At 50.8% G+C, this 27347-nt stretch overlaps 1 protein-coding gene across 3 annotated transcripts in view; it reads right to left on the bottom strand.

The window, feature by feature from the left end:
* LOC139232562 (TNF receptor-associated factor 2-like) overlaps nucleotides 1–27347 on the bottom strand; it is a 57467-nt gene that overhangs the window by 5639 nt on the left and 24481 nt on the right. For all 3 annotated transcript variants that reach the window (XM_070862989.1, XM_070862988.1, XM_070862987.1), the window contains 5 exons: nucleotides 22553–22714; nucleotides 15699–15773; nucleotides 11446–11520; nucleotides 1630–2061; nucleotides 39–216 (listed from right to left, as the gene is read on the bottom strand). In XM_070862989.1, the coding sequence (XP_070719090.1) occupies nucleotides 39–216; nucleotides 1630–2061; nucleotides 11446–11520; nucleotides 15699–15773; nucleotides 22553–22714 (922 nt within the window). The remainder of the gene's footprint in view (nucleotides 1–38; nucleotides 217–1629; nucleotides 2062–11445; nucleotides 11521–15698; nucleotides 15774–22552; nucleotides 22715–27347) is intronic.

Raw genomic sequence — 27347 nt, 5'->3', positions numbered from 1 at the left:
ATATTCTGGCAGAGCGATGCGAGTAATATGGGACTAACCTGGGGAGAATATGGCAGACGATCGCTGGGACTTGGCATCCTGACGCCTTCTATTGAAATCCGATATTTTCCAAATAAAAATCCCATCGTAAGTGCTGCACTCGAGAGCCTGAAGCTTGATTTCCAGCTCCGCGATAGCCAGGTCCTTCAGGGCCGTGACACGCTCCATCTGACGCACCTGAGGGACGGCAACAACTTTAACACTGCAACACCACAGCAGGAACATATTACTGAAAATACCACCACCAAGACTAGTCCGAGGTTCTCACGATTTAGTGGGAGAACTTTATAGACCCGGTAAAACAGGGAAACACATACACAACACCGTTCTACACTCTGTCCTTCCAAACGTGTATGGAGGATTGTGAGCTGTATAAATCTGGTGTACAGTACTGGTGGGTACAGGCCTGTCACTGTATAACACTGGGGTACAGAACTGGTGGGTACAGGCCTGTCACTGTATAACACTGGGGTACAGTACTGGTGGGTACAGGTCTGTCACTGTATAACACTGGGGTACAGAACTGGTGGGTACAGGCCTGTCACTGTATAACACTGGGGTACAGTACTGGTGGGTACAGGTCTGTCACTGTATAACACTGGGGTACAATACTGGTGGGTACAGGTCGGTCGCTGTATAACACAGGGGTACAGTACTGGTGGGTACAGGTCGGTCGCTGTATAACACTGGGGTACAGTACTGGTGGGTACAGGCCTGTCACTGTATAACACTGGGGTACAATACTGGTGGGTACAGGTCGGTCGCTGTATAACACAGGGGTACAGTACTGGTGGGTACAGGTCGGTCGCTGTATAACACTGGGGTACAGTACTGGTGTGTACAGATGTCACAGTATAACACTGGGGTACAGTACTGGTGGGTACAGGTCGGTCGCTGTATAACACTGGGGTACAGTACAGGTCTGTCACTGAATTTAAACATGAATTGGGTAGAGATTGGAGAGAGAGAGAGAGAGTTGATTCACTTTGTGACCAGCGAGTGTTTTTCATGGTCCACTACTGTGCTACAGTGTGATGCTCTCCACAGTTAAATAGCTGCAGGGGTCAGCCAGTGGCAGCAAGGAGCCTGCCCCACTGTGTTGTTCATTATCTCTGCAGTGCCAAAGAATGAGCCTTCAACAACTGCTGCAGGGGCTGTCAGCATGGAGTCGGGGAGAATGTGCCCTTGGGCAGTGGGAGGACGTGCCCTTGGGCAGGGGGAGGACGTGCCCTTGGGCAGGGGGAGGACGTGCCCTTGGGCAGGGGGAGGACGTGCCCTTGGGCAGGGGGAGGACGTGCTCTTGGGCAGGGGGAGGACGTTCCCTTGGGCAGGGGGGGGGGGTGGGAGGGAGAATGTGCCCTTGGGCAGGGGTGGGGGGGGGGGGGGGGGGAAGAATGTGCCCTTGGGCAGGGGGTGGGTGGGGGAGAATGTGCCCTTGGGCAGGGGGAGAATGTGGGACCATATTGCAGCAGCGGGGGAACGGAGGACCAAGACACCCAGAGGTGAACCCTGCTCCAGCCGGCGACCCCACGGGCTGCTCACGGCCTGCCACTCCCAGTGAAGGTTGACTGGTTGTGCCAGTTCACCCACCTTGGTCTGCATGGCTTCGATCTTCTCCTGGTCCAGTTTGTGCTGTTGCTCGTACGCCGTCATGCTCACAGAGGCACGCTCCACCTCACGGTTGAGAACACAAACAATATTTTCGAAGGTTTCGGCTTTGTGTTTAAGAGCTGCACACCGTATTTGCATGTCTTCTAATTTTGCTGACACAAAGAGCTTCCCCAGGGACTCGGGGGACGAGGCACCCTGTTGTCCGAGAGAGAGAGATCGGAACGGCCCCAGTGCCTCCTCCATTTCTCGAATGGAAGTAAAGAGCTGGTTCACTTTGACGTTGGCCAGCTGAAGGCTCGGAGGTGGTGAGCCTTCCACTGCTGTCCTTATTCCCACAACATGTTGCAGCATCATCTGCAAGTGCTCCACTGCACTCAGATTCTCGTGCTCAACTAACTTCTCCTTCTCTGCCTGGGAATATCAATTGAAGAGTTTAGAAACAACACGACACACAACACTCTCGCTGGGATCTGAAGATGATGTCGACTGCCTGGAAGTTTTATACTGTGTCCACTTGGAACCTGCCCGTCCAAACTTGCAGTGACTGGAGGGAAGTGCTCGTTTCTAAATTAACCCTGTGTTGCCAGGTGCAGGTCTTGTGCAGCTGACCACACCCCAAAGCTCAGGACCGATATTTCAAAATTGCCGGCCAGATTGGACTGTCCTTAAATGGGATCTCTACAGCTTTTTTTTTCGTTCATGGGATGTGGTTGTCGCTGGCAAGGCCGGCATTTATTGCCCATCCCTAATTGCCCTTGTGAAGGTGGTGGCGAGCCGCCTTCTTGAACTGCTGCAGTCCGTGTGGTGAAGGTGCTCCCACAGTGCTGTTAGGGAGGGAGTTCCAGATTTTGGCCCAGCGACAATGAAGGAACGGCCGATATATTTCCAAGTCAGGATGATGTGTGACTTGGAGGGGAACTTGGAGGTGGTGTTCCCATGCGCCTGCTGCCCTTTCCCTTCTAGATGGTAGAGGTCGCGTTTTTGGGAGGTGCTGCCGAAGAAGCCTTGGCGAGTTGCTGCAGTGCATCTTGTAGATGGTACACACTGCAACCACGGTACACTGGTGGAGGAGGGAATGGATATTTAAGGTGGTGGATGGGGTGCCAATCAAGCAAGCGGGCTGCTTTGTCCTGGATGGTTTCGAGCATCTGTGTTTTGTTGGAGCTGCATTCATCTAAGCAAGTGGAGAGTATTCCATCACACTCCTGACTTGTGCTTTGTAGATGGTAGAAAGGCTTTGGGGAGTCAGAAGGTGAGACACTAGGTGCAGGATACCAGCCTCTGATCTGCTTTTGTTGCCACATTATTTATGTGGCTAAGTTTCTGGTCAATGGTGACCCCCCAGGATTTTAATAGTGGGGGATTCGGCGATGGTAATGCCTTTGAATGTCAAAGGGCAGTGGTTAGACACTCACTTGCTGGAGATAGTCATTGCCTGGCACTTGTGTGGCGCGAATGTTACTTGCCACTTATCAGCCCAAGCCTGAATGTCATCCAGATCTTGCTGCATGCGGGCATGGACTGCTCCATTATCTGAGGAGTTGTGAATGGAACTGAACACTGTGCTAACATCAGCGAACATCCCCACTTCTGACCTTATGATGGAGGGAAGGTCATTGATGAAGCAGCTGAAGATGGTTGGGCCTAGGACACTGCCCTGAGGAAATCCTGCAGCGATGTCCTGGGGCTGTGATGATTGACCTCCAACCACCACAATCATCTTCCTTTGTGTTAGGTATGACTCTAGCCAGTTTTCCCCTGATTCTCATTGACTTCAGTTTTACTAGGGCTCCTTGATGCCACACTCGGTCAAATGTTCCCTTGATGTCAACAGCAGTCACTCTCACCTCACCTCTGGAATTCAGCTCTTTGGTCCATGTTTGGAACAAGGCTGTGATGAGGTCTGAAGCCGAGTGGTCCTGGCAGAACCCAAACTGGGCTTCAATGAGCAGGTCATTGGTGAATAAGTGCACTGTCGACGACACCTTCCATCACTTTGCTGATGGTTAAGAGTAGACTGATGGGGTGCTAATTGGCCGGATTGGATTTGTCCAGCTTTTTCTGGACAGGACATACCTGGGCAGTTGTCCACATTGTCAGGTAGGTTCCAGTGCTGCAGCTGTACTGGAACAGCTTGGCTAAAGGCGCAGCTAGTTCTGGAGCACAAGTTTTCAGCACAACAGCCGGGATGTTGTCAGGGCCCATAGCCTTTGCTGTATCCAGTGTGCTCAGCCGCTTCTTGGTATCACGTGGAATGTATCGAATTGGCTGAAGACTGGCTTCGGTGATGGTGGGAACCTCAGGAGGCGGCCGAGATGGATCATCCACTCGGCACTTCTGGCTAAAGATGGCCTTCCTAGCAGTAGCACAACGTCGACAGACAGCGACATCATAACGACAAAACACCTGTGCAGTGATTCCCAGTTGTGCCTCCAAGTCAAGTCCAACCAATGTCCTGGATGCCAGGGCTTCCCACACCAGCTAAACCGCCAGGCCATCAGTCTCAGCCTGCACAAAACAGGAAGACCATGGGCACAGCAGCTTAATAAAGACGTTCGGCTGCATCAAAGAAGTAAATGCCAGAGAGCAGCGGACTTCACCAAGTTCGCAGGGTGAGGGGTAAACTCTATGTTCTTTGAAGAATTGAAACTTTAGACCAAGTACTTGTTCCAGACATGAATCTGGACTGAGATTGCTCAGATCATTTCACCTGTAACTCTTGCAACGGGCAGAGAACCAATGGAACGCTTTCAGGCAACCAGTTCCAGCATCAAAGTACTTGAGCAAAAACAGACTGTTGGAAATACTCAACGGGTCAGGCAGCAACTGTGGAGAGAGAAACAGAGTTAACATTTCAAGTCGGTGACCTTTCGTCAGAACTGGAAGAAGTGAGAGATGTAACAAGTTTTAAGCAAGTGTAGGGGCAGGAAAAGGGTTGGGGGAGGGGGGAGGAAAGAACCAAAAGGGAAGCTCTCACTTTTTCCAGGTCTGACGAAGGTTCATCGACCTGAAACGTTAACTCTCTTTCTCACTCCACCAGGTGCTGCCTGACCCGCTGAGTGTTTCAATGCATTTTCTGTTTTTATTTCAGATTTCCAGCACCCACAGTGTTTTGCTTTTGTCAAAGTGCTCAAGGTTAGTTGCAAGCACAGTTAGGCACAGAGCCAGGCTCTTTCCACACTGCCTGAACAATAAGGCTTAACCTCAGCCTCCGTCTACGCCTGCAGGGTAACAATTCCCATTCTCCAAACCCCGCCTTTCCTGTGGCGTCTCACAGAGGGCAATTTACACTCAGTATAAATTGAGTGAGCTGTGAGCCCCTGTATACTCGGAATCAAACGGAGCTCATTTCACATGGGAGCACTCAGGGGAGGAGAGAGCTGGACTGCCGCACAATCTCAACTGGTTCACCGACGTCCTTCAGGGAAGGGAGCCGGCCACCCTTACCCGGTCTGGCCTACAAGTGACTCCAGTCCCACACTGTGTGGTTGACTCTTAACACCCTTGGGGTAGCTAGAGATGGCCAATAAATGCACCTCGTCCGTGTTGCTCACATCCGGAGAACAGGGAAGTGGAGCTGAGTCCACGATCAGATCAGCCATGATCTTATTAAATGGCGGAGCAGGCTCGAGGGGCCAGGTGGCTTACTCCTGCTTCTTATGTCTCAAATGAAAAAGGAGGCCTTCCTCCCTCGCGACCATTACTGGGAGCTGGGCTGAGCAGGAAGGTGAAAGACCGGTGTTTCACCCATTGCACTCTGACCTTCCACTTCCGGTGACTGCCTGAACCCAGCTGCATCCTTCCCCAGTCGAGCTCGAGACTCACACACATACACTCAATCAGAGTTCCTCACATCCTGTGCTGAGTGCATCGTCCCGAGCAACCCATGCAACCAGCCACACCCTCAGCAACACACAGTGACCCGCTGCCGAAGATGGATCACAAAAAGTTGATGAATTTAACACAGAAACACGTCAAACCTTTTTATTTGAATTGCCATCACTGTGTTTGGGGAGGTTTTCTTACTCTCAGTGTCCTGGATTTTATCACAAGGAATTGGGGGCTGGAGTGAAAATCAGTCCCAGAGCAGCAGGGCAGACAGATCAGACAATCCAACTGACCCTGATCACATTTGACAACTATTTCAGACTTCTGGGACAGGCACGATGGGCCAAATGGCCACCTTCTGTGCTGTATGATTCGATGATCAGTTCAATAAACTCCACAAAAGTTGATCATTGGATTGCAGACCCATTCATCAAGAATCACAGAAACACTTTACCAGAGCACACATTATCACCCAAATTATGATGCATTACAATATCTGCCCCTCCCGTCCTGAAGCCATCCGCTCTCGCTGGGGTACAGTTCCATGGGCACCAGTGACCCCCCCCCACCACATACCTCTAACATCGGCCACCCTTCCCCGATTAGTCTAGGCAGTGAGTGCAGGCAATCTTCTCAGTGCAGCTGAGCCCAGTGTGCACACAGACACATGTCCTACAGCACGACTGACTGGACAGTGGGGATCCTGGCTGATTTTCTTTCTCCCCCTCCCTCATTCAGGACCGCTGTTGGCATCGATAATCTCACTGCCACTCAACACAGCAAACTCCGTACTGACTAGGCCCAGGACCTGTGCCCTCCTTGCTCCTGTGTCACAGTCCCATCCCAGGCAGCGCATTTATCCACCGGGTCACTAGGGTCCCTCATAGGGACCCGTAGCTGCCAGGTGGCAAGCCCCATCAACCCAGCTCTGTTCCTGCAGTCCGCAACTTATCACAGGGTGCAGCACATCGAGGGGAGGGGCCCGATCACTGCAGTACATCGAGGGGAGGGGCCCGATCACTGCAGCACATCGAGGGGAGGGGCCCGATCACTGCAGCACATCGAGGGGAGGGGCCCGATCACTGCAGCACATCGAGGTAGGGTTCTATGGGGGGGGGGCCCGATCACTGCAGCACATCGAGAGAGGGTTCTATGATGGGGGGGGGGGGGGAGGGCCCGATCACTGCCGCACATCGAGGGGAGGGGCCCGATCACTGCAGCACATTGAGGTAGGGTTCTATGGGAGGGGGGCCCGATCACTGCCGCACATCGAGGGGAGGGGCCCGATCACTGCAGCACATCGAGAGAGGGTTCTATGGGGGGGGGGGGGGGCCCGATCACTGCCGCACATCGAGGGGAGGGGCCCGATCACTGCAGCACATCGAGGGGAGGGGCCCGATCACTGCAGCACATCGAGAGAGGGTTCTATGGGGGGGGGGGGGGGCCCGATCACTGCAGCACATCGAGAGAGGGTTCTATGGGGGGGGGGGGGGGGGGGGGGCCCGATCACTGCAGCACATCGAGGGGAGGGGCCCGATCACTGCAGCACATCGAGAGAGGGTTCTATGGGGGGGGGGGAGGGGCCCGATCACTGCAGCACATCGAGGGGAGGGGCCCGATCACTGCAGCACATCGAGGGGAGGGGCCCGATCACTGCAGCACATCGAGGGGAGGGGCCCGATCACTGCAGCACATCGAGGGGAGGGGCCCGATCACTGCAGCACATCGAGGGGAGGGGCCTGATCACTGCAGCACATCGAGGGGAGGGGCCCGATCACTGCAGCACATCGAGGGGAGGGTTCTATGGGGGGGGGGGGGGCCCCGATCACTGCAGCACATCGAGGGGAGGGGCCCGATCACTGCAGCACATCGAGGGAGGATTCTATGGGGGGGGGAGGCCCGATCACTGCCGCACATCGAGGGGAGGGGTCTATGGTGGGGGGGCCCGATCACTGCAGCACATCGAGGGGAGGGGCCCGATCACTGCAGCACATCGAGGGAGGGTTCTATGGGAGGGGCCCGATCACTGCAGCACATCGAGGGGAGGGGTCTATGGTGGGGGGGCCCGATCACTGCAGCACATCGAGGGGAGTGGTCTATGGGGGGGGGGGGGGCCCAATCACTGCAGCACATCGAGGGGAGTGGTCTATGGGGGTGGGGGGGCCCGATCACTGCAGCACATCGAGGGGAGGGGTCTATGGTGGGGGGGCCCGATCACTGCAGCACATCGAGGGGAGTGGTCTATGGGGGGGGGGGGGGCCCGATCACTGCAGCACATCGAGGGGAGGGGTCTATGGGAGGGGCCCGATCACTGCAGCACATCGAGGGGAGGGGTCTATGGGAGGGGCCCGATCACTGCAGCACATCGAGGGGAGTGGTCAATGTGGGGGGAGGGCTCGATCACTGCAGCACATCGAGGGGAGGAGTCTATGGGAGGGGCCCAATCACTGCAGCACATCGAGGGGAGTGGTCCATGGGGGGGGGGGGGGGGGGCTCGATCACTGCAGCACATCGAGGGGAGGGGTCTCTGGGAGGAGCCCAATCACTGCAGCACATCGAGGGGAGTGGTCTATGGGGGGGGGGGGGGGCTCGATCACTGCAGCACATCGAGGGGAGGGGTCTATGGTGGGGGGGCCCGATCACTGCAGCACATCGAGGGGAGTGGTCTATGGGGGAGACCCAATCACTGCAGCACATCGAGGGGAGCGGTCTATGGAGAGGGGTCCTCCCAAGTATACAGCACAATGTGGGAGGGGTCTATGGAGGGGGCCCTCCCGAGTATACAGCACATTGAGGGGAGGGGTCTATGGGAGGGTGGCCCTCCTGAATATAAAGCACATTGAGGGGAGGGGTCTATGGGGGGGCGCTCACTGCAGTACAAATGACTTGGCTCTGTCCATGTAGAAATAACATGGCTCCCAACATCCAAACACACAAAGCTGCCGTCCATACCTAAAGGACAGGTGCCAGTGAAGACCCAAAGGTAAGTACAGATGAGGGAGGCCATTTGGCCCATCGGGCTCATCCTTGCACAAGACCCACAATGCCCCATCACAGTATCCAACTACTCCAGGGTTAATCTCTACTCCCCTGCCCAGGGTCCATTCCAGGTCCAGCTATTGAGGCCCAGTCCTGAAGCTGCCTTGAATCAATATGTCCCTATGTCCCCATGCCCTGTAATTGTGCTCAGAATTCATCTTTGCTCTTGCACTGTGTATGAAAGTACAGAAAAGTTCATCAAACTCTTACAAAGGGCTATACATCACTGCAATCCCGGCTCACCTTCAGTGCGAATGGCAGATTAGAAAAAAGGCTTAAAGCAATGGTGAAGTTAAGTGCAATAACTGTGCCGATGTCAGTGATGGGGAAAGCACTTGCTTTTTGTTTGCCAATTCCCTCCCTCTTTCTCCCCACCTCTCCTGAGGGGGTTAATTGTTGCAGGGTGGGGTATCTGACGTTCTATAGCCTTTCAGCACCTCACCCAAGAGACCATTCTGCATGAATTTGGCTGGACAATGAATGCCTTCTGGGGCATCAGTGATGGGCCCAATCTCCACAAGCCACTATCTACTGGGCATTGAATAACTGATTTCCCCCTCCCTGGCCATCGGGCACCAACACCTGCACCACTGTCACCAACAGACCGAGCTCCCTGCCTAACTCTGCCCCCTCAAATCCCACACCAACATAAACCCCAAGTGTCCCTCGTGTTGTTGTTTTCAAGGAACTTACGTTGAGTATCCTTCAGTTAAATCAGTCGTGCTGGTTTCCCTCGGTGGTGGTGTTGACCTAGCTGCTGCATAGCTGAAACTAAAGCCCAGCTAAATTACTGCAGATGTGTGTACAGAAATTAGACAGCGGATTAGTGAGGCTGCATTGTTGTCAGGCATTTGTACAAGTACAGAGAGTGGTGGAGGTCAGTCAGCAGGTTATTGTGCAATGTAGCAAACAAAAACATCAATCCAATACACCAGGAGGCCATTCAACCCCTCGAGCCTGTTCCGCCAATCAATTCGATCATGGTGGAGAGAGAGAGACAGACAGATTTTTGAGCGATAAGGGAGTGAAGGGTTATGGGGAGTGGGCAGGGAAGTGGAGCCGAGTCCATGATCAGATCAGCCATGATCTTATTGAATGGCAGAGTAGGCTCGAGGTGCCGAATGGCCGACTCCTGCCCCTGTTTCATCATGTTCTTATGGCTGATGTGTACCTCAACTCCATCTACCCACCTCTGATCCATATTCTTTGATAACAAAAATCTATCGATCGGTTTTGAAAATTTCAATTGACACAGAATCAGTTCCAGATTTTCACTACTGTGTGTGAAGAAGTGCTCCCTGACATCACCATCCCAACATTACCTGCCTCCAACCCTCACTGAAAATCTTAGTCCATACTGGTGTCACGCCCACACTCAGCCTCTCCAACACCCTTCTCTTCTCACCAGCCTCCTGAACTCCGCCGTACATAAACTCTGCCTCATCCAAATCTCCGCTATCTGTATACTGCCCCTGACAAATCCCGCTTGCCCATCAACTCTCCACTGGCTCCACCTGGGATTATATCCCAAAATGCTCAGCCGGGTGACGAATCTTTCCACAGCCATCCTCCACCTCGACTACCTATCCTGGCACTACATTCTAGTCTGCACCCTTCGAACACAACCCCACTCCGTCCACCATTAATGGCAGAGCCTCCCAGCTCTGGAACTCCTTCACCAAAGCCTACCTCACTGCCCACCTCGAAACATTTCCTCAAAACATTCTATCGAGGTCCATGTCCATTCTCTCCAGTGTGCAGCACTTGTGAAGGTGTTGCCACATCTGCACGGCGAACGGAACAGGATCAGGGTTACTCTGCATCCACTTCCTCATCTCAAACCTAGACTGACTGCGGAAGAATTCACGATTTCCCAACACACCACTATCGAGTCCTCAATAATGAAACAGCTCATGTCAACCTACAGTAGGACCTGGACAACATCTAGGCTTAGGCTGACAAGTGAGAGGTAATGTTCATGCCACATCAGTGTCAGGTAAGAACCATCTCAGGCAAGAGAAAGCCGAGCCACCTCCCTTGACATTCAACAGCACCGCCATCAACATCTGAGTCGTCACCAGTGACCAGAAGTGGAGCTGGGCCAGCCATATCAACACAATACCTACAATAGCAATGCTGAGGCTGGGTACTCTGCTTTCCTCCCGATCCTTCAAAGCTCCTCCACTCTCTACAAGGCACAGGTCAGGAGTGTGATGGAATACTCACCACCAATTGGATGGTTTAGCCACAGCTTCTCAAGAAGCCCGACACCATACAGGACAGAGCAGTTCCATTGATCGGTGGCCCTGGAACTAGACTCAATATCCAGTCCCCCTTACCTCCGGCGCACTGTGGCTGCAGTATATATGATCCCCAGGATGCATGCAGCAACTCACCATTACTGCAAAAGCACCCTCCCTCCCCTGTTACTGAAAAGTGCAAGAGCAGCAATGCCATGGGAGTGCTATCACCTCCAAGTCACATACCATGTGTCTTGGATATATGTCATTGCTGCTCCCTCGTTACTAGCACAATATTCTCCACCTAACACCTTCGTGGGAGAACCACCACAAGGACTACAGACATTTAAGGACAAGGCCTCCCACCACCTTCTCGGGACAATGAGGGATGGGTCATAAATGCGGCCTTGCTAGCGTTACCCACATCCCGAGAACAAATGTTAAAAGGCCAGATTCAACTTGCCCATGGGTGTCCGAGTGATGTACATGATCAGTTTAACCAGTCGGGACAAGCTCCCTGCTTTATAACTGAAGCACACCCCACCAGTGTGAGTGGAGCCTCACGCAATGAATACAGCATTAGATAACTCACAGCACACACAACCCAATCACTGGTCCAGCCAGGACCGTGGGAGCTGGGCAGTCACTGCTGCTGTAATACGAAGAGAAAACTGGAGCGTGCACTTACAGCCATTTCACAGCCAATCACGTTGAAGCGGCAAAGGAGCTTCACCTTCCCACACGTCCGAATGTGATCTGCGTACTGTGGAGAGAAAGATACACTGAATACACAGCCCGGCGAAACACTCGGTACACAGCTCCTCTGCACGCTCAACACGCAGCTCCTCCACACACTCGACACACAACCTGGCTTTAACGTAATGAAACATCCCAAGGTGCTTCACAGGTGTATTATGGGCGAGATGTATAACGGGTGGCTGTATAATGGGCCGGGTGTATAATGGTGGGTATATAACAGGCGGGGTGTATAACGGGCTGGTGTATAAATTTAACACTGAGCCACATAAGGAGAAATCAGGGCAGGTGAAAAAAAGCTTGGTCAAAGAGGTATGTTTTAAGGAGCGCCTTGAAGGAGAAAATTGAGTTAGAGAGGCGGAGAGGTTTAGGGAGGGAATTCCAGAGCTTAGGGCCTAGGCAGCTGAAGGTACGGCCACCGATGGTTGAATGATTATAATCAGGGATGCTCTGGAGAACAGAATTAGAGGAGCGCAGACATCTCGGGGGGTTGTGGGGCTGGAGGAGGTTACCGAAATAGGGAGGGATGAGGCCATGGAGGGATGTGTAAACAAGGATGAGAATTTTGAAATTGAGGCGTTGCTTAACTGGGAGCCAATGCAGATCAGCGAGCACAGGGGTGATAGGTGAGCGGGACTTGGTGCGAGTTAGGACACGGGCTGACGAGTTTTGGATGACCTCAAGTTTACGTAGGGTAGAAATGTGGGAGGCCAGCCAGGAGTGCGTTGGAATAGTCAAGTCTAGAGGTAACAAAGCTATGGATGAGGGTTTCAACAGCCATACACAGACACACAGATCTCCACACGTATACAGACAAACACACAGATTCACACACTGAGGCACAAACACACACAAATGCACACACAAACTCCCTCACAGACATTTACACACATAGACACACACCTTTTCCTCACAACAAACAAAGACATGTGGAAGAAACAGTGCATCATCCAACTCACTCTCAGCAATGCCAGGAGATAGGCACCAGAGTTTTGGATCACCTCTAGTTTACGTAGGGTAGGCCCTTCGAGCCTGCACCACCATTCAATATGATCATTGCTGATCAAGCAACCTCAGTATCCACCCCTGCCTTCTCTCCATATCCCTTTAGCCTAAGGGCCACATCTAACTCCCTTTTGAATATATCCAACGAAATGGACTCCACAGCTTTCTGTGGCAGAGAATTCCACAGGTTCACAACTCTCTGGCTGAAGGAGTTTCTCCTCATCTCGGTCCTATATGGCTTACCCATTATCCTTAGACTGTGTCCCCTGGTTCTGGACTTCCCCAACATCGGGAACATTCTTCCTGAATCTAACCTGTCCAGTCCCGTCAGAATTTTATACGTTTCTATGAGAACCCCTCTCATTCTTCTAAATTCCAGTGAGTATAAGCCTAGTCGATCCAGTCTTTCCTCATATGTCAGTCCTGCCATCCCGGGACTTAGTCTGGTGAACCTTCGCTGCACTCCCTCAATAGCAAGCACATCCGTCCTCAGATTAGGAGACCAAAACTGCACACAATACTCAAGGTGTGGTCTCATCAAGGCCCTGTACAACTGCAGCAAGACCTCCCTGCTTCTATACTCAAATCCCCAAGCTATGAAGGCCAGCATGCCATTTGCTTTCTTTACTGCCTGCTGTACCATGACACCCAGGTCTCGTTGCACCTCCCCTTTTACTAATCGGTCACCATTCAGATAATAATCTGCCTTCCTGTTTTTGCCACCAAAGTGCATAACCTCACATTTATCCACATTATATGCATTTGCCCACTCACCTAACCTGTCCAAGTCCCCCTGCAGCCTCTTCGCATCCTCCTCGCAACTCGCCCTGCCACCCAGCTTAGTGTCATCTGCAAACTTGGAAATATTACATTCAATTCCTTCGTCTAAATCATTAATGTATATTGTAAATAGCTGGGGTCCCAGCACTGAACCCTGCGGCACCCCACTAGTCACTGCCTGCCATTCTGAAAAGGACCCGTTTATTCCCACTTTTTGCTTCATGTCTGCCAACAATTTCTCTATCCATGTCAATACATTATCCCCAATATCATGTGCTTTAATTTTGCACACTAATCACTTGTGTGGGACCTTGTCAAAAGCCTTTTGAAAGTCCAAATGCACCACATCCACTGGTTCTCCCTTATCCACTCTACTAGTTACATCCTCAAAAAATTCTAGAAGATTTGTCAATCAATCAACACTCAGACTAAGTCTCTTTAGAAGCTTTTCCCCTCTCCTATTCCTTCATTCCTTTTATCTAACTGACTGTCAGTGAAATGCGAGTGGGTCTCCACATTAAAGGCACTATGCCAATGCAAGTCAGTGTTGTTATTGAAGTATGCTGCACCACAATCTCAGATCCAGAGAGATTGTGTGTGCTGACTGACACTGTGCACTGCTTGCAAACTGATTGGGTTTTTGATGCAAGGACATCCTGTCTGCTCATGACTTTAAACCATGCATTACAAGAGAATAGAGGGAAAATCACTGGCCTTCCTATTGTTCTAAAAACAATTCCACCCTTAGCTTCCAGTGAATAGCAGTGTTTGGCTCAGTTACGTGTTTAACTTTGGAGATTATAGCTGCTACAGGTTCCACAAGGCAGCTTTCATATGTAATTAACAAAGATCGGAATCAGACGGATTGTTTGTGCTGTGTCCAACCACACCTCCCGGGATTTCACATCGCCACGTCAAAGGCAGATCACACCCGACAACGAAAGGACCAAAGAATGATCTTTGAACTTCCGTGGCACAGGGAAAGTGAGGGTACCGGGGAGAGGGGGCCAGGTGTATTCTGAAATCTCAACATTTGCTAACATGCAAGACAAAGTAATGTGCTGAGTCAGGTTTGGAACTGGCATTGGGTGACAGGTTCCCTGGCAGGTCGCCAGGAGTCAAGGAACAAGGGAGGGGCAGACATTACACTCCGTGATTATTTTTTAAAATTCATTCATAGGATGTGGGCGTCGCTGGCAAAACCAGCATTTATAGCCCATCCCTAGTTGCCCTTGAGAAGGTGATAGTGAGCCACCTTCTTGAACTGCTGCAGTCCTTGTGTTGAAGATATTCCCAGTGCTGTCAGGGAGGGAGTTCCAGGATTTTGACCCAGTGAAGGAATGGTGTGTGACTTGGAGGGGAATGTGGAGGTGATGGTGGTCCCATGCACCTGCTGCCCGTGTCCATCTAGGTGGTAGAGGTCCCGGGTTTGGGAGGTGCTGCCAAAGAAGCCTTGGCGAGTTGCTGCAGTGCATCTTGTAGATGGTACACACTGCAGCCACGGTGCGCCGCTAGTGGAGGGAGTGAAAGTTTAAGGTGGTGGATGGGCTGTACTAATCCCTTTCTGTTCCTTCTGCGCCTGCGTCCTCTGGGGTAAGGGACGTACTTGCGCTGGGGTTGTTGGAGATCTATCCTCTCTGGCATCTGGAGTCAGAATGGATCGAATTACAATTTGCAAAGTCATGCAGAACTTGGGCTGGGCGGTTCCAGTTACACATTCCAGAGAAACTTCAGGGTGTGGCTTATCCTCCAAGGGGACTAATCAGCAATGGGTCATGTGATAATGGAGAGCCAATCAGAGACAAGGCGGCCATTTTAGTAGTATCAATAAACGCATCCTTCTGACTTCAGAAGCCAGAGAGGACAGATCTCCAACAAGCTAGCAAAAGCCACCAAGTTCCAGTCAAAATCCCTCCCCCAGCAATTAAAGATTTTCCATGGCTCAAGGACTCACTGGGTAAAAGCACTGCCTCGGGCAAACTAACCATCGTAATTTGGGGATTTAACGGGTCTCCCCACAGGCAGAAATTGGCTTAAAACTAGCGAGGCGGAAATTGTCACAGGCTCCCATTCTTCATCCCTATTCAATAAGGCAGTACCCGCGGAACTGTACCCCAGTGAGAGTCAGTGTGTGTAGAACTGTACCCCAGTGAGAGTCAATGTGTGGGGGACTGTACCCCAGTGTTTGTGTCTGTGGAACTGTACTCTAGCAAGAGTCAACACTTTAAGAAGGGGAAAGTGGAGAAACATAAACGAATGATTTTGTCTACAAAAAGCATATGAATTGAATAAACTATTTCTTGCAGAATTAGCAGACTATGGCTCACACGGTGCCCCTTCCTGTAAGATAGCCACTGGACCTATTCTCTACTTCTAATTTGTTTCAAACACTCATTTTACCTTTTCTCGAGGAACTTTTTTTTTCCCACACCATTCACATGTTAATGGGAATTTGGAACAGATCTGATCATGGGCCTGTGGATGACAAACACAAAATGATATTTCAGTAACTTCTTCTAAAGTGGTGCTACAAAACCAATATTTCAATCCCAGATCTGTCGTGTTGAGCAAAGGCCGTGATCCTCAGCAGCCCCTCTGAGTTCAGCAAAAGCCGCTGCTTCAGACGACTCAGAGCTGCCTGATCCTGGCCAACCAACCAGTAATGCGGCTCAGAGCAAGAAACAATCCCTCGGCCTCCCGCCTGAATCCCAGTCACTGCATTTGGGCATCTGGGGAACTTGGATGGTCAGAGTTGGGTTCGTCCTCATCCAGCCTTCAGCAGGGATCACTGGATAACAATCAAGGCCCTGGTGTATAGTATGTGCCCAACCCAGAGCACCCGAGAACATTGCAGAGTCACAATCGCCTCTTGGATTGAGATCAGCTCACCATCTTAGGCCATCTGAACTCTGTAGTTCAGCTGCTTTCTGTCTTAACCAGCGGAGCAATTGAGAGACAGCACCCAGTCACCGAGTAACTCACACTGGGAGGGTGCAGCACCCAGTCACTGAGTAACTCACACTGGGAGGGTGCAGCACCCAGTCACCGAGTAACTCACACTGGGAGGGTGCAGCACCCAGTCACTGAGTAACTCACACTGGGAGGGTGCAGTACCCAGTCACTGAGTAACTCACACTGGGAGAGGGAGCACCCAGTCACTGAGTAACTCACACTGGGAGGATGCAGCACCCAGTCACTGAGTAACTCACACTGGGAGGGTGCAGTACCCAGTCACTGAGTAACTCACACTGGGAGGGTGCAGCACCCAGTCACTGAGTAACTCACACTGGGAGGGTGCAGTACCCAGTCACTGAGTAACTCACACTGGGAGAGGGAGCACCCAGTCACTGAGTAACTCACACTGGGAGGATGCAGCACCCAGTCACTGAGTAACTCACACTGGGAGAGAGAGAGCACCCAGTCACTGAGTAACTCACACTGGGAGAGGGAGCACCCAGTCACTGAGTAACTCACACTGGGAGAGGGAGCACCCAGTCACCGAGTAACTCACACTGGGAGAGGGAGCACCCAGTCACTGAGTAACTCACACTGGGAGGGTGCAGCACCCAGTCACTGAGTAACTCACACTGGGAGAGGGAGCACCCAGTCACTGAGTAACTCACACTGGGAGAGGGAGCACCCAGTCACCGAGTAACTCACACTGGGAGAGGGAGCACCCAGTCACTGAGTAACTCACACTGGGAGGGTGCAGCACCCAGTCACTGAGTAACTCACACTGGGAGGGTGCAGCACCCAGTCACTGAGTAACTCACACGAGAGAGAGAGAGAGAGAGCACCCAGTCACTGAGTAACTCACACTGGGAGGGTGCAGCACCCAATCACTGAGTAACTCACATTGGGAGGGTGCAGCACCCAGTCACTGAGTAACTCACACTGGGAGGGTGCAGCACCCAGTCACTGAATAACTCACACTGGGAGGGTGCAGCACCCAGTCACTGAGTAACTCACACTGGGAGAGGGTGAGCACCCAGTCACCGAGTAACTCACACTGGGAGAGGGTGAGCACCCAGTCACTGAGTAACTCACACTGGGAGGGTGCAGCACCCAGTCACTGAGTAACTCACACTGGGAGGGTGCAGCACCCAGTCACTGAGTAACTCACACTGGGAGGGTGCAGCACCCAGTCACTGAGTAACTCACACTGGGAGGGTGCAGCACCCAGTCACTGAGTAACTCACACTGGGAGAGAGAGAGCACCCAGTCACTGAGTAACTCACACTGGGAGGGAGCACCCAGTCACTGAGTAACTCACACTGGGAGAGGGAGAGCACCCAGTCACCGAGTAACTCACACTGGGAGAGGGTGAGCACCCAGTCACCGAGTAACTCACACTGGGAGAGGGTGAGCACCCAGTCACTGAGTAACTCACACTGGGAGGGTGCAGCACCCAGTCACTGAGTAACTCACACTGGGAGGGTGCAGCACCCAGTCACTGAGTAACTCACACTGGGAGGGTGCAGCACCCAGTCACTGAGTAACTCACACTGGGAGGGTGCAGCACGCAGTCACTGAGTAACTCACACTGGGAGGGTGCAGCACCCAGTCACTGAGTAACTCACACTGGGAGGGTGCAGCACCCAGTCACTGAGTAACTCACACTGGGAGAGAGAGAGCACCCAGTCACTGAGTAACTCACACTGGGAGAGAGAGAGCACCCAGTCACTGAGTAGCTCACACTGGGAGAGAGAGAGCACCCAGTCACTGAGTAGCTCACACTGGGAGAGAGAGAGCACCCAGTTACTGAGTAGCTCACACTGGGAGAGAGAGAGCACCCAGTCACTGAGTAGCTCACACTGGGAGAGAGAGAGCACCCAGTCACTGAGTAGCTCACACTGGGAGAGAGAGAGCACCCAGTCACTGAGTAACTCACACTGGGAGGGTGCAGCACCCACAGAGTAACTCTCAACCTATGCAGAAAGCTAATGATTTGAAAATGAAAAATGTAAAGGGTATGAGTAAATGGCAGAAGGATGGAACGAAGTGGATAGCTCTTTCAGGGAATCGGTACAGGGACAATGGGCTGAATGGCCTGTGATGTAAAATTCTACAATTCGAAGTCTTTCTGCAAAAGTCTCTCTCAATTCACAAGTTTCCAAACACTTGGTGAATTAGCTAAACTGCAACTAGATTTCCATAATGAACACACAATGAGCTAATGACGATTACAACACTCGCGCTATTTTTAATCATTGTGGCCACTCGTAGTTTTAAATTCGGAAGAAGATCTGATGTTGTATCAAAATACACTATCTGCTACTTTAAATATCTGAAATCAGCCAGACACTAAATAAGCTTACAATCAACAGCGACATCCTGGGAGTTTTGCCATAGGCACTTCCTGCTCCCCACTGGTCATGGCAGAGCAACAGAGGGAAGGAGCTGAAAGCCCCATAGTGAACAGGTGCATGCATCAAACCACACACCACTTCCGTGGTTCCTCTTTTCTCTGTTAATTTATTACAAATTCCCCCAGGGCTATGTGAAGGAATCCCCTTCTTGGGTGAGTAATGCACCAATGGAATACTTTGCCCCGACATTTCCTTTAGCAGCACGGTGCGTCTATCTGTGTTTGTCTCAGCTATTGCTGTGATTGGAGCACACATTGCTGGGGAGACCGAGCGCACTGCAGATTGCACCTTCAGAAGAAATGGGGAAAAGATTGGGTCCGAGGAAGTGGCACTGTGCGTGTTGTTGTTGAAGATCAGTGAATGCTTTCACGTGCCAATCCCTCACTCTGCCCAGCGCGTGGTGACCGAGTAACCACCCTGACTCTGGCAGTACGCCCTCCCGAAGGAGCCAGCTCTCCAGCGTTTTGGCCCTGAGAGTGTGATGGGAGGTGACTCTGGGACTGTGATTGTTCTCACTTGGTGAGGGTTTTGAGACACAGAAAATGACTGGATGTCAAAAACAAAAAGTGGTCTGGCACAGCAGACCCTGAATCACCCACGATCTCACCCTTGGCTTAGACTGCCAGCTGCAGCCATTCAAAGGGCAGTTGTTGGACTCGACTGGGTACATGTTATCTGTAGCAGTAAAGATACCGAAAATATAGTCCCTCGGCCCTTTCTAGCTTCATCCAGCCCAATGCCCACTAGTAAGGATCTGGGACCAGGTAGGTTTACTGTAGATCTGCACTGGCTCAATTTCTGTGTCATTTGCAATTCAGATATTAACACAGCTCACTAAATTAATCAAGACTGAGACATTCAACACAACAGATAAAAATGAAATGCTGGGAATTCACAGCGGCATCCATAAGGAGAAAATGTTCATCCTTCAGGACTCTGTCAGAACTGGGAACTAACATCTGACAGAGTGTCTCACATGAGAAGGTGACTGAGAGTCAGTACAGTGATATCTCTCACACATCATCTCACAGGAGAAGATAACAGAGTCAGTACTGTGACATCTCTCACACCCAAAAGCCCCAGGTTCCGTCCCAGGTTTGTGCTGAGTTAGCCAATCTGCTGGCTCGAAGCGCGCTTTGTGAAGTGAGTTTGACAGTCTCAGTCCAGCTCCTGGTGGGAATGGGCTCAAAGCACAGACCAGCCGGTAATTCAGCACGAGCTTGCCACCTCAGTCAGAGGGACCACAGTCCGGCCGGTGTGGGGCATCGGTGAAGCTGGGGCTGAGGCACGTTGCAAGGGCAGAGCAGAGGAGATTTTACACTGCGTCGGTTTCCACCCCTGCTGGCACTAGGGAGCCCGAGACGAGCTTCAGATTGCACATTCCGAAGAAATGGGGAGGAGATTGGGTCGGAGGAAGTGGCACTGTGCGGTGAGGATCAGTGAATTACAGACAAACACAGATAGACGCAAACATGCTGTGAGAATGATTTGGCTGATCGCAGCCTTGGCACTGCCCAGTGACCCTTGCTCAAACATGCCCGTCTGTGAGCACTGGGCGAGGACACACCTGGTCAAATGGCCATTCGCCACCTGCGTACACATGAGGAATGGTCACTCGGGGGAGGTACTGGAAGGTGATTGATGCTCAGCAAGAGGCAGACCTCCAGGAGAAAGGGGGATACAAGTGGCAAAGAACAAACCCTTCCGAGGGTCAGTTTCCTCCATGTCGCAGTGAGACAGACATGCTAGGGTGACATCAGCTCAAGGGGAAGTTTCAGAACACATCCTTTTACCCTATTCCCCTTAGTCCATGGGAAATTGTGTTGGGGAAATTGATGGGATTGAAGGCAGATAAATCCCCAGGGCCTGATGGCCTGCATCCCAGAGTACTTAAGGAGGTGGCCTTGGAAATAGCGGATGCATTGACAGTCATTTTCCAACATTCCATTGACTCTGGATCAGTTCCTATGGAGTGGAAGGTAGCCAATGTAACCCCACTTTTTAAAAAAGGAGGGAGAGAGAAAACAGGGAATTATAGACCGGTCAGCCTGACCTCAGTAGTGGGTAAAATGATGGAATCAATTATTAAGGATGTCATAGCAGTGCATCTGGAAAATGGTGACATGATAGGTCCAAGTCAGCATGGATTTGTGAAAGGGAAATCATGCTTGACAAATCTTCTGGAATTTTTTGAGGATGTTTCCAGTAAAGTGGACAAAGGAGAACCAGTTGATGTGGTATATTTGGACTTTCAGAAGGCTTTCGACAAGGTCCCACACAAGAGATTAATGTGCAAAGTTAAAGCACATGGGATTGGGGGTAGTGTGCTGACGTGGATTGAGAACTGGTTGTCAGACAGGAAGCAAAGAGTAGGAGTAAACGGGTACTTTTCAGAATGGCAGGCAGTGACTAGTGGAGTGCCGCAAGGTTCTGTGCTGGGGCCCCAGCTGTTTACATTGTACATTAATGATTTAGACGAGGGGATTAAATGCAGTATCTCCAAATTTGCGGATGATACTAAGTTGGGTGGCAGTGTGAGCTGCGAGGAGGATGCTATTAGGCTGCAGAGTGACTTGGATAGGTTAGGTGAGTGGGCAAATGCATGGCAGATGAAGTATAATGTGGATAAATGTGAGGTTATCCACTTTGGTGGTAAAAACAGAGAGACAGACTATTATCTGAATGGTGACAGATTAGGAAAAGGGAAGGTGCAACGAGACCTGGGTGTCATGGTACATCAGTCATTGAAGGTTGGCATGCAGGTACAGCAGGCGGTTAAGAAAGCAAATGGCATGTTGGCCTTCATAGCGAGGGGATTTGAATACAGGGGCAGGGAGGTGTTGCTACAGTTGTACAGGGCCTTGGTGAGGCCACACCTGGAGTATTGTGTACAGTTTTGGTCTCCTAACTTGAGGAAGGACATTCTTGCTATTGAGGGAGTGCAGCGAAGGTTCACCAGACTGATTCCCGGGATGGCGGGACTGACCTATCAAGAAAGACTGGATCAACTGGGCTTGTATTCACTGGAGTTCAGAAGAATGAGAGGGGACCTCATAGAAACGTTTAAAATTCTGACGGGTTTAGACAGGTTAGATGCAGAAAGAATGTTCCCAATATTGGGGAAGTCCAGAACCAGGGGTCACAGTCTGAGGATAAGGGGTAAGCCATTTAGGACCGAGATGAGGAGAAACTTCTTCACCCAGAGAGTGGTGAACCTGTGGAATTCTCTACCACAGAAAGTAGTTGAGGCCAATTCACTAAATATATTCAAAAGGGAGTTAGATGAAGTCCTTACTACTCGGGGGATCAAGGGTTATGGCGAGAAAGCAGGAAGGGGGTACTGAAGTTTCATGTTCAGCCATGAACTCATTGAATGGCGGTGCAGGCTAGAAGGGCTGAATGGCCTGCTCCTGCACCTATTTTCTATGTTTCTATGTTTCTATGCTGCCTCAACCACTACACTTACTTCATTTTAAAATAAAAACTCAGTTGCAGTATTTTTGAAGAGACAATTATCATCAGCACACCCGGCCATACGTGGGACACAAGAAAGAGGCGCGATGCCTTACACGCTGCGCCTGTGACCCGTTTAGTTACCAGCTCGGGAAATACCAACACGTGGAGCTACCGACTGTCAGCACTGAATTACAAGCCAGTTATCCGAGCTGATCCCAACCCGATTCTCATCCACCCTCTGCACTCTCCAGCAGGACTGACTGGATGGCAGCCAGGGGCAGCAATACTGCCCGATTTCTTTGCCCCCTTCAATGCCGAGGTGCTGAGGGCAATGGCAGCAGCTGATTGGCTGCTCGCGCGGTGTCCAGTTGATTCAGCACAAGACAGGGTCAGCAAGCCGACTTCATTCTCCTCTGAAGACCCGATTACCTTGATCTCCTTGTGGTGAAACGATAATTTGCAGAATTTGCAGTTGAGATTTCTCTCGGGACACTCCCGTTCCACGTGCCGGGACAGCTCGAGCTGTCGCACCATCCTGCTGCACGCCTTGCATGTCGTCAGCGCATACTCGCACCGTCCCTCGTGGTCAGCCTGTAACACAACACACACACAGGTAACAGGAACACCCAGTAACACAACACACACACAGGTAACAGGGACAGTCTGTAACACAACACACGCACAGGTAACAGGGACAGTCTGTAACACAACACACACACGGGTAACAGTAACACCCTGTAACACAACACACACACAGGTAACAGGGACAGTCTGTAACACAACACACACACAGGTAACAGGGACACCCTGTAACACAACACACACACAGGTAACGGGGACAGTCTGTAACACAACACACACACAGGTAACAGGGACAGTCTGTAACACAACACACACACAGGTAACAGGAACACCCTGTAACACAACACACACACAGGTAACAGGGACAGTCTGTAACACAACACACACACAGGTAACAGGGACACCCTGTAACACAACACACACACAGGTAACAGGGACAGTCTGTAACACAACACACACACAGGTAACAGGGACACCCTGTAACACAACACACACACAGGTAACAGGGACAGTCTGTAACACAACACACACACAGGTAACAGGGACAGTCTGTAACACAACACACACACAGGTAACAGGGACACCCTGTAACACAACACACACACAGGTAACAGGGACAGTCTGTAACACAACACACACACAGGTAACAGGGACAGTCTGTAACACAACACACACACACAGGTAACAGGGACACCCTGTAACACAACACACACACAGGTAACAGGAACACCGTGTAACACAACACACACACAGGTAACAGGGACAGTCTGTATCACAACACACACACAGGTAACAGGGACACCCTGTAACACAACACACACACACACACAGGTAACGGGGACAGTCTGTAACACAACACACACACAGGTAACAGGGACAGTCTGTAACACAACACACACACAGGTAACAGGGACAGTCTGTAACACAACACACACACAGGTAACAGGGACACTCTGTAACACAACACACACACACACACAGGTAACGGGGACAGTCTGTAACACAACACACACACACAGGTAACAGGGACACCCGGTAACACAACACACACAGGTAACATAGAAAACATAGAAAATAGGTGCAGGAGTAGGCCATTCGGCCCTTCTAGCCTGCACCGCCATTCAATGAGTTCATGGCTGAACATTCAACTTCAGTACCCCATTCCTGCTTTCTCGCCATACCCCTTGATCCCCCTAGTAGTAAGGACCTCATCTAACTCCCTTTTGAATATATTTAGTGAATTGGCCTCAACAACTTTCTGTGGTAGAGAATTCCACAGGTTCACCACTCTCTGGGTGAAGAAGTTCCTCCGCATCTCGGTCCTAAATGGCTTACCTCTTATCCTTAGACTGTGACCTCTGGTTCTGGACTTCCCCAACATTGGGAACATTCTTCCTGCATCTAACCTGTCTAACCCCGTCAGAATTTTAAACGTTTCTATGAGGTCCCCTCTCATTCTTCTGAACTCCAGTGAATACAAGCCCAGTTGATCCAGTCTTTCTTGATAGGTCAGTCCCGCCATCCCGGGAATCAGTCTGGTGAACCTTCGCTGCACTCCCTCAATAGCAAGAATGTCCTTCCTCAGGTTAGGAGACCAAAACTGTACACAATACTCCAGGTGTGGCCTCACCAATGCCCTGTACAACTGTAGCAACACCTCCCTGCCCCTGTACTCAAATCCCCTTGCTATGAAGGCCAACATGCCATTTGCTTTCTTAACCGCCTGCTGCACCTGCATGCCAACCTTCAATGACTGATGTACCATGACACCCAGGTCTCTTTGCACCTCCCCTTTTCCTAATCTGTCACCATTCAGATAATAGTCTGTCTCTCTGTTTTTACCACCAAAGTGGATAACCTCACATTTATCCACATTATACTTCATCTGCCATGCATTTGCCCACTCACCTAACCTATCCAAGTCGCTCTGCAGCCTCACAGCATCCTCTTCGCAGCTCACACTGCCACCCAACTTAGTGTCATCCGCAAATTTGGAGATACTACATTTAATCCCCTCATCTAAATCATTAATGTACAGTGTAAACAGCTGGGGCCCCAGCACAGAACCTTGCGGTACCCCACTAGTCACTGCCTGCCATTCAGAAAAGTACCCATTTACTCCTACTCTTTGCTTCCTGTCTGACAACCAGTTCTCAATCCATGTCAGTACACTACCCCCAATCCCATGTGCTCTAACTTTGCACATCAATCTCTTGTGTGGGACCTTGTCGAACGCCTTCTGAAAGTCCAAATATACCACATCAACTGGTTCTCCCTTATCCACTCTACTGGAAACATCCTCAAAAAATTCCAGAAGATTTGTCAAGCATGATTTCCCTTTCACAAATCCATGCTGACTTGGACCTATCATGTCACCTCTTTCCAAATGCACTGCTATGACATCCTTAATAATTGATTCCATCATTTTACCCACTACCGATGTCAGGCTGACCGGTCTATAATTCCCTGTTTTCTCTCTCCCTCCTTTTTTAAAAAGTGGGGTTACATTGGCTACCCTCCACTCCATAGGAACTGATCCAGAGTCAATGGAATGTTGGAAAATGACTGTCAACGCATCCACTATTTCCAAGGCCACTTCCTTAAGTACTCTGGGATGCAGTCCATCAGGCCCTGGGGATTTATCGGCCTTCAATCCCATCAATTTCCCCAACACAATTTCCCGGCTAATAAGGATTTCCCTCAGTTCCTCCTCCTTACTAGACCCCCCGACCCCTTTTATAACCGGAAGGTTGTTCGTGTCCTCCTTCGTGAATACCGAACCAAAGTACTTGTTCAATTGGTCCGCCATTTCTTTGTTCCCCGTTATGATTTCCCCTGATTCTGACTGCAGGGGACCTACGTTTGTCTTTACTAACCTTTTTCTCTTTACATACCTATAGAAACTTTTGCAATCCGCCTTAATGTTCCCTGCAAGCTTCTTCTCGTACTCCATTTTCCCTGTCCTAATCAAACCCTTTGTCCTCCTCTGCTGAGTTCTAAATTTCTCCCAGTCCCCAGGTTCGCTGCTATTTCTGGCCAATTTGTATGCCACTTCCTTGGCTTTAATACTATCCCTGATTTCCCACACACAGGTAACGGGCACACCCTGTAACACAACACACACACAGGTAACAGGGACACCCTGTAACACAACACACACACACAGGTAACAGGGACACCCTGTAACACAACACACACACAGGTAACAGGGACACCCTGTAACACAACACACACACACAGGTAACGGGGACACCCTGTAACACAACACACACACAGGTAACAGGGACACCCTGTAACACAACACACACACAGGTAACAGGGACACCCTGTAACACAACACACACACAGGTAACAGGGACAGTCTGTAACACAACACACAAATCTCCTCTGTACCCTCTCTAGTGCAATCATGTCCTTCCTGCAAATGCGGTGATCAGAACTGCACGAGTACTCTAGCTGTGGCATAACTAGTGTTTTATGCAGTTCAAGCATAACCTCCCTGCTCTTGTATTCTATGCCTCGGCTAATAAAGGCAGGTATCCCATATGCTTTCTTAATCACCTTATCCACCTGGCTTGCTACCTTCAGGGATCTGTGGACATGCACTCCAAGGTCACTTTGTTCCTCTACATTCTCCATGTCCTCCCATTTAATGTGTATCCCCTTTCCTTGTTAGCCCTCCCCAAATGCATTATCTCACACTTCTCTGGATTAAATTCCATTTGCCACTGTTCTGTCCACCTGACCAATTCATTGATATCTTCCTGCAGTCCGCAGCTTTCTTCCTCATCATCAACCACACAGCCGATTTTTACTCTCTATCGAACGCGTGCTGTACATGCCCTGGGAGTGTTTGATGGGACAGTGTAGAGGGAGCTTTACTCTGTATCTATCCTGTGCTGTACTTGCCCTGGGAGTGTTTGATGGGACAGTGCAGAGGGAGCTTTACTCTGTATCTAACCCCGTGCTGTACCTGCCCTGGGAATGTTGGATGGAACAGTGTAGAGGAAGCTTTACTCTGTATCTATCCTGTGCTGTACTTGCCCTGGGAGTGTTTGGACAGTGTGCATAAGAACATAAGAACATAGGGCCCAAATTTCCCCAACCCCTTTTTCTGGTGCGCCACTTTCATCCGCCTTCAAGCGCACCGAAAATCTTCCACCCGATTCTGGCCGCTCCCCAGCCTCTCCTCGGTGGTGCCGGAGCGTGGCTAGTGGATTGGGGGGTGGAGCCAGGTCCCGGTGCTGAAAACAGTGCCGGGACCTCTGCACATGCGTGCTAGAGTGTGCGCGCATATGCAGCTGCTCCTGGCAGCCCGAATCTGTGCGACGCTCTGCAGGCTGTGTGGGAGGGGCCCGAAGCACGCCACCCCTAGCCCTTGCCGAATGGGCTCCCTCATCGGCGGCCCGCTGTGTTCCCTAAGGTAGGACTTCTATTTTTTTATGTGTTATTTATTGATTGATTGATTGCTTATTATTTTGGTCTTGGTGCTTTCGGTGCAGGGTTCCTTCTATTTTTTATTTGTTAATTAAATGCTTATTACTTTTTGTGCTTTGTTTAGTGCTTGGTGCAAATGTATTGCTTTGTTTAGTGGTTGGTGCTTTAAATGTATTTATGCTTCTTTAATGTTGTTGTGAAGGTG

The sequence above is a fragment of the Pristiophorus japonicus genome, chromosome 20, assembly GCF_044704955.1.
Source record: "Pristiophorus japonicus isolate sPriJap1 chromosome 20, sPriJap1.hap1, whole genome shotgun sequence".
Lineage (NCBI taxonomy): Eukaryota > Metazoa > Chordata > Chondrichthyes > Pristiophoridae > Pristiophorus > Pristiophorus japonicus.
The sequence above is the reverse complement of the archived record's forward strand: the minus strand, read 5'-3'. Positions and strand labels throughout refer to the sequence as shown.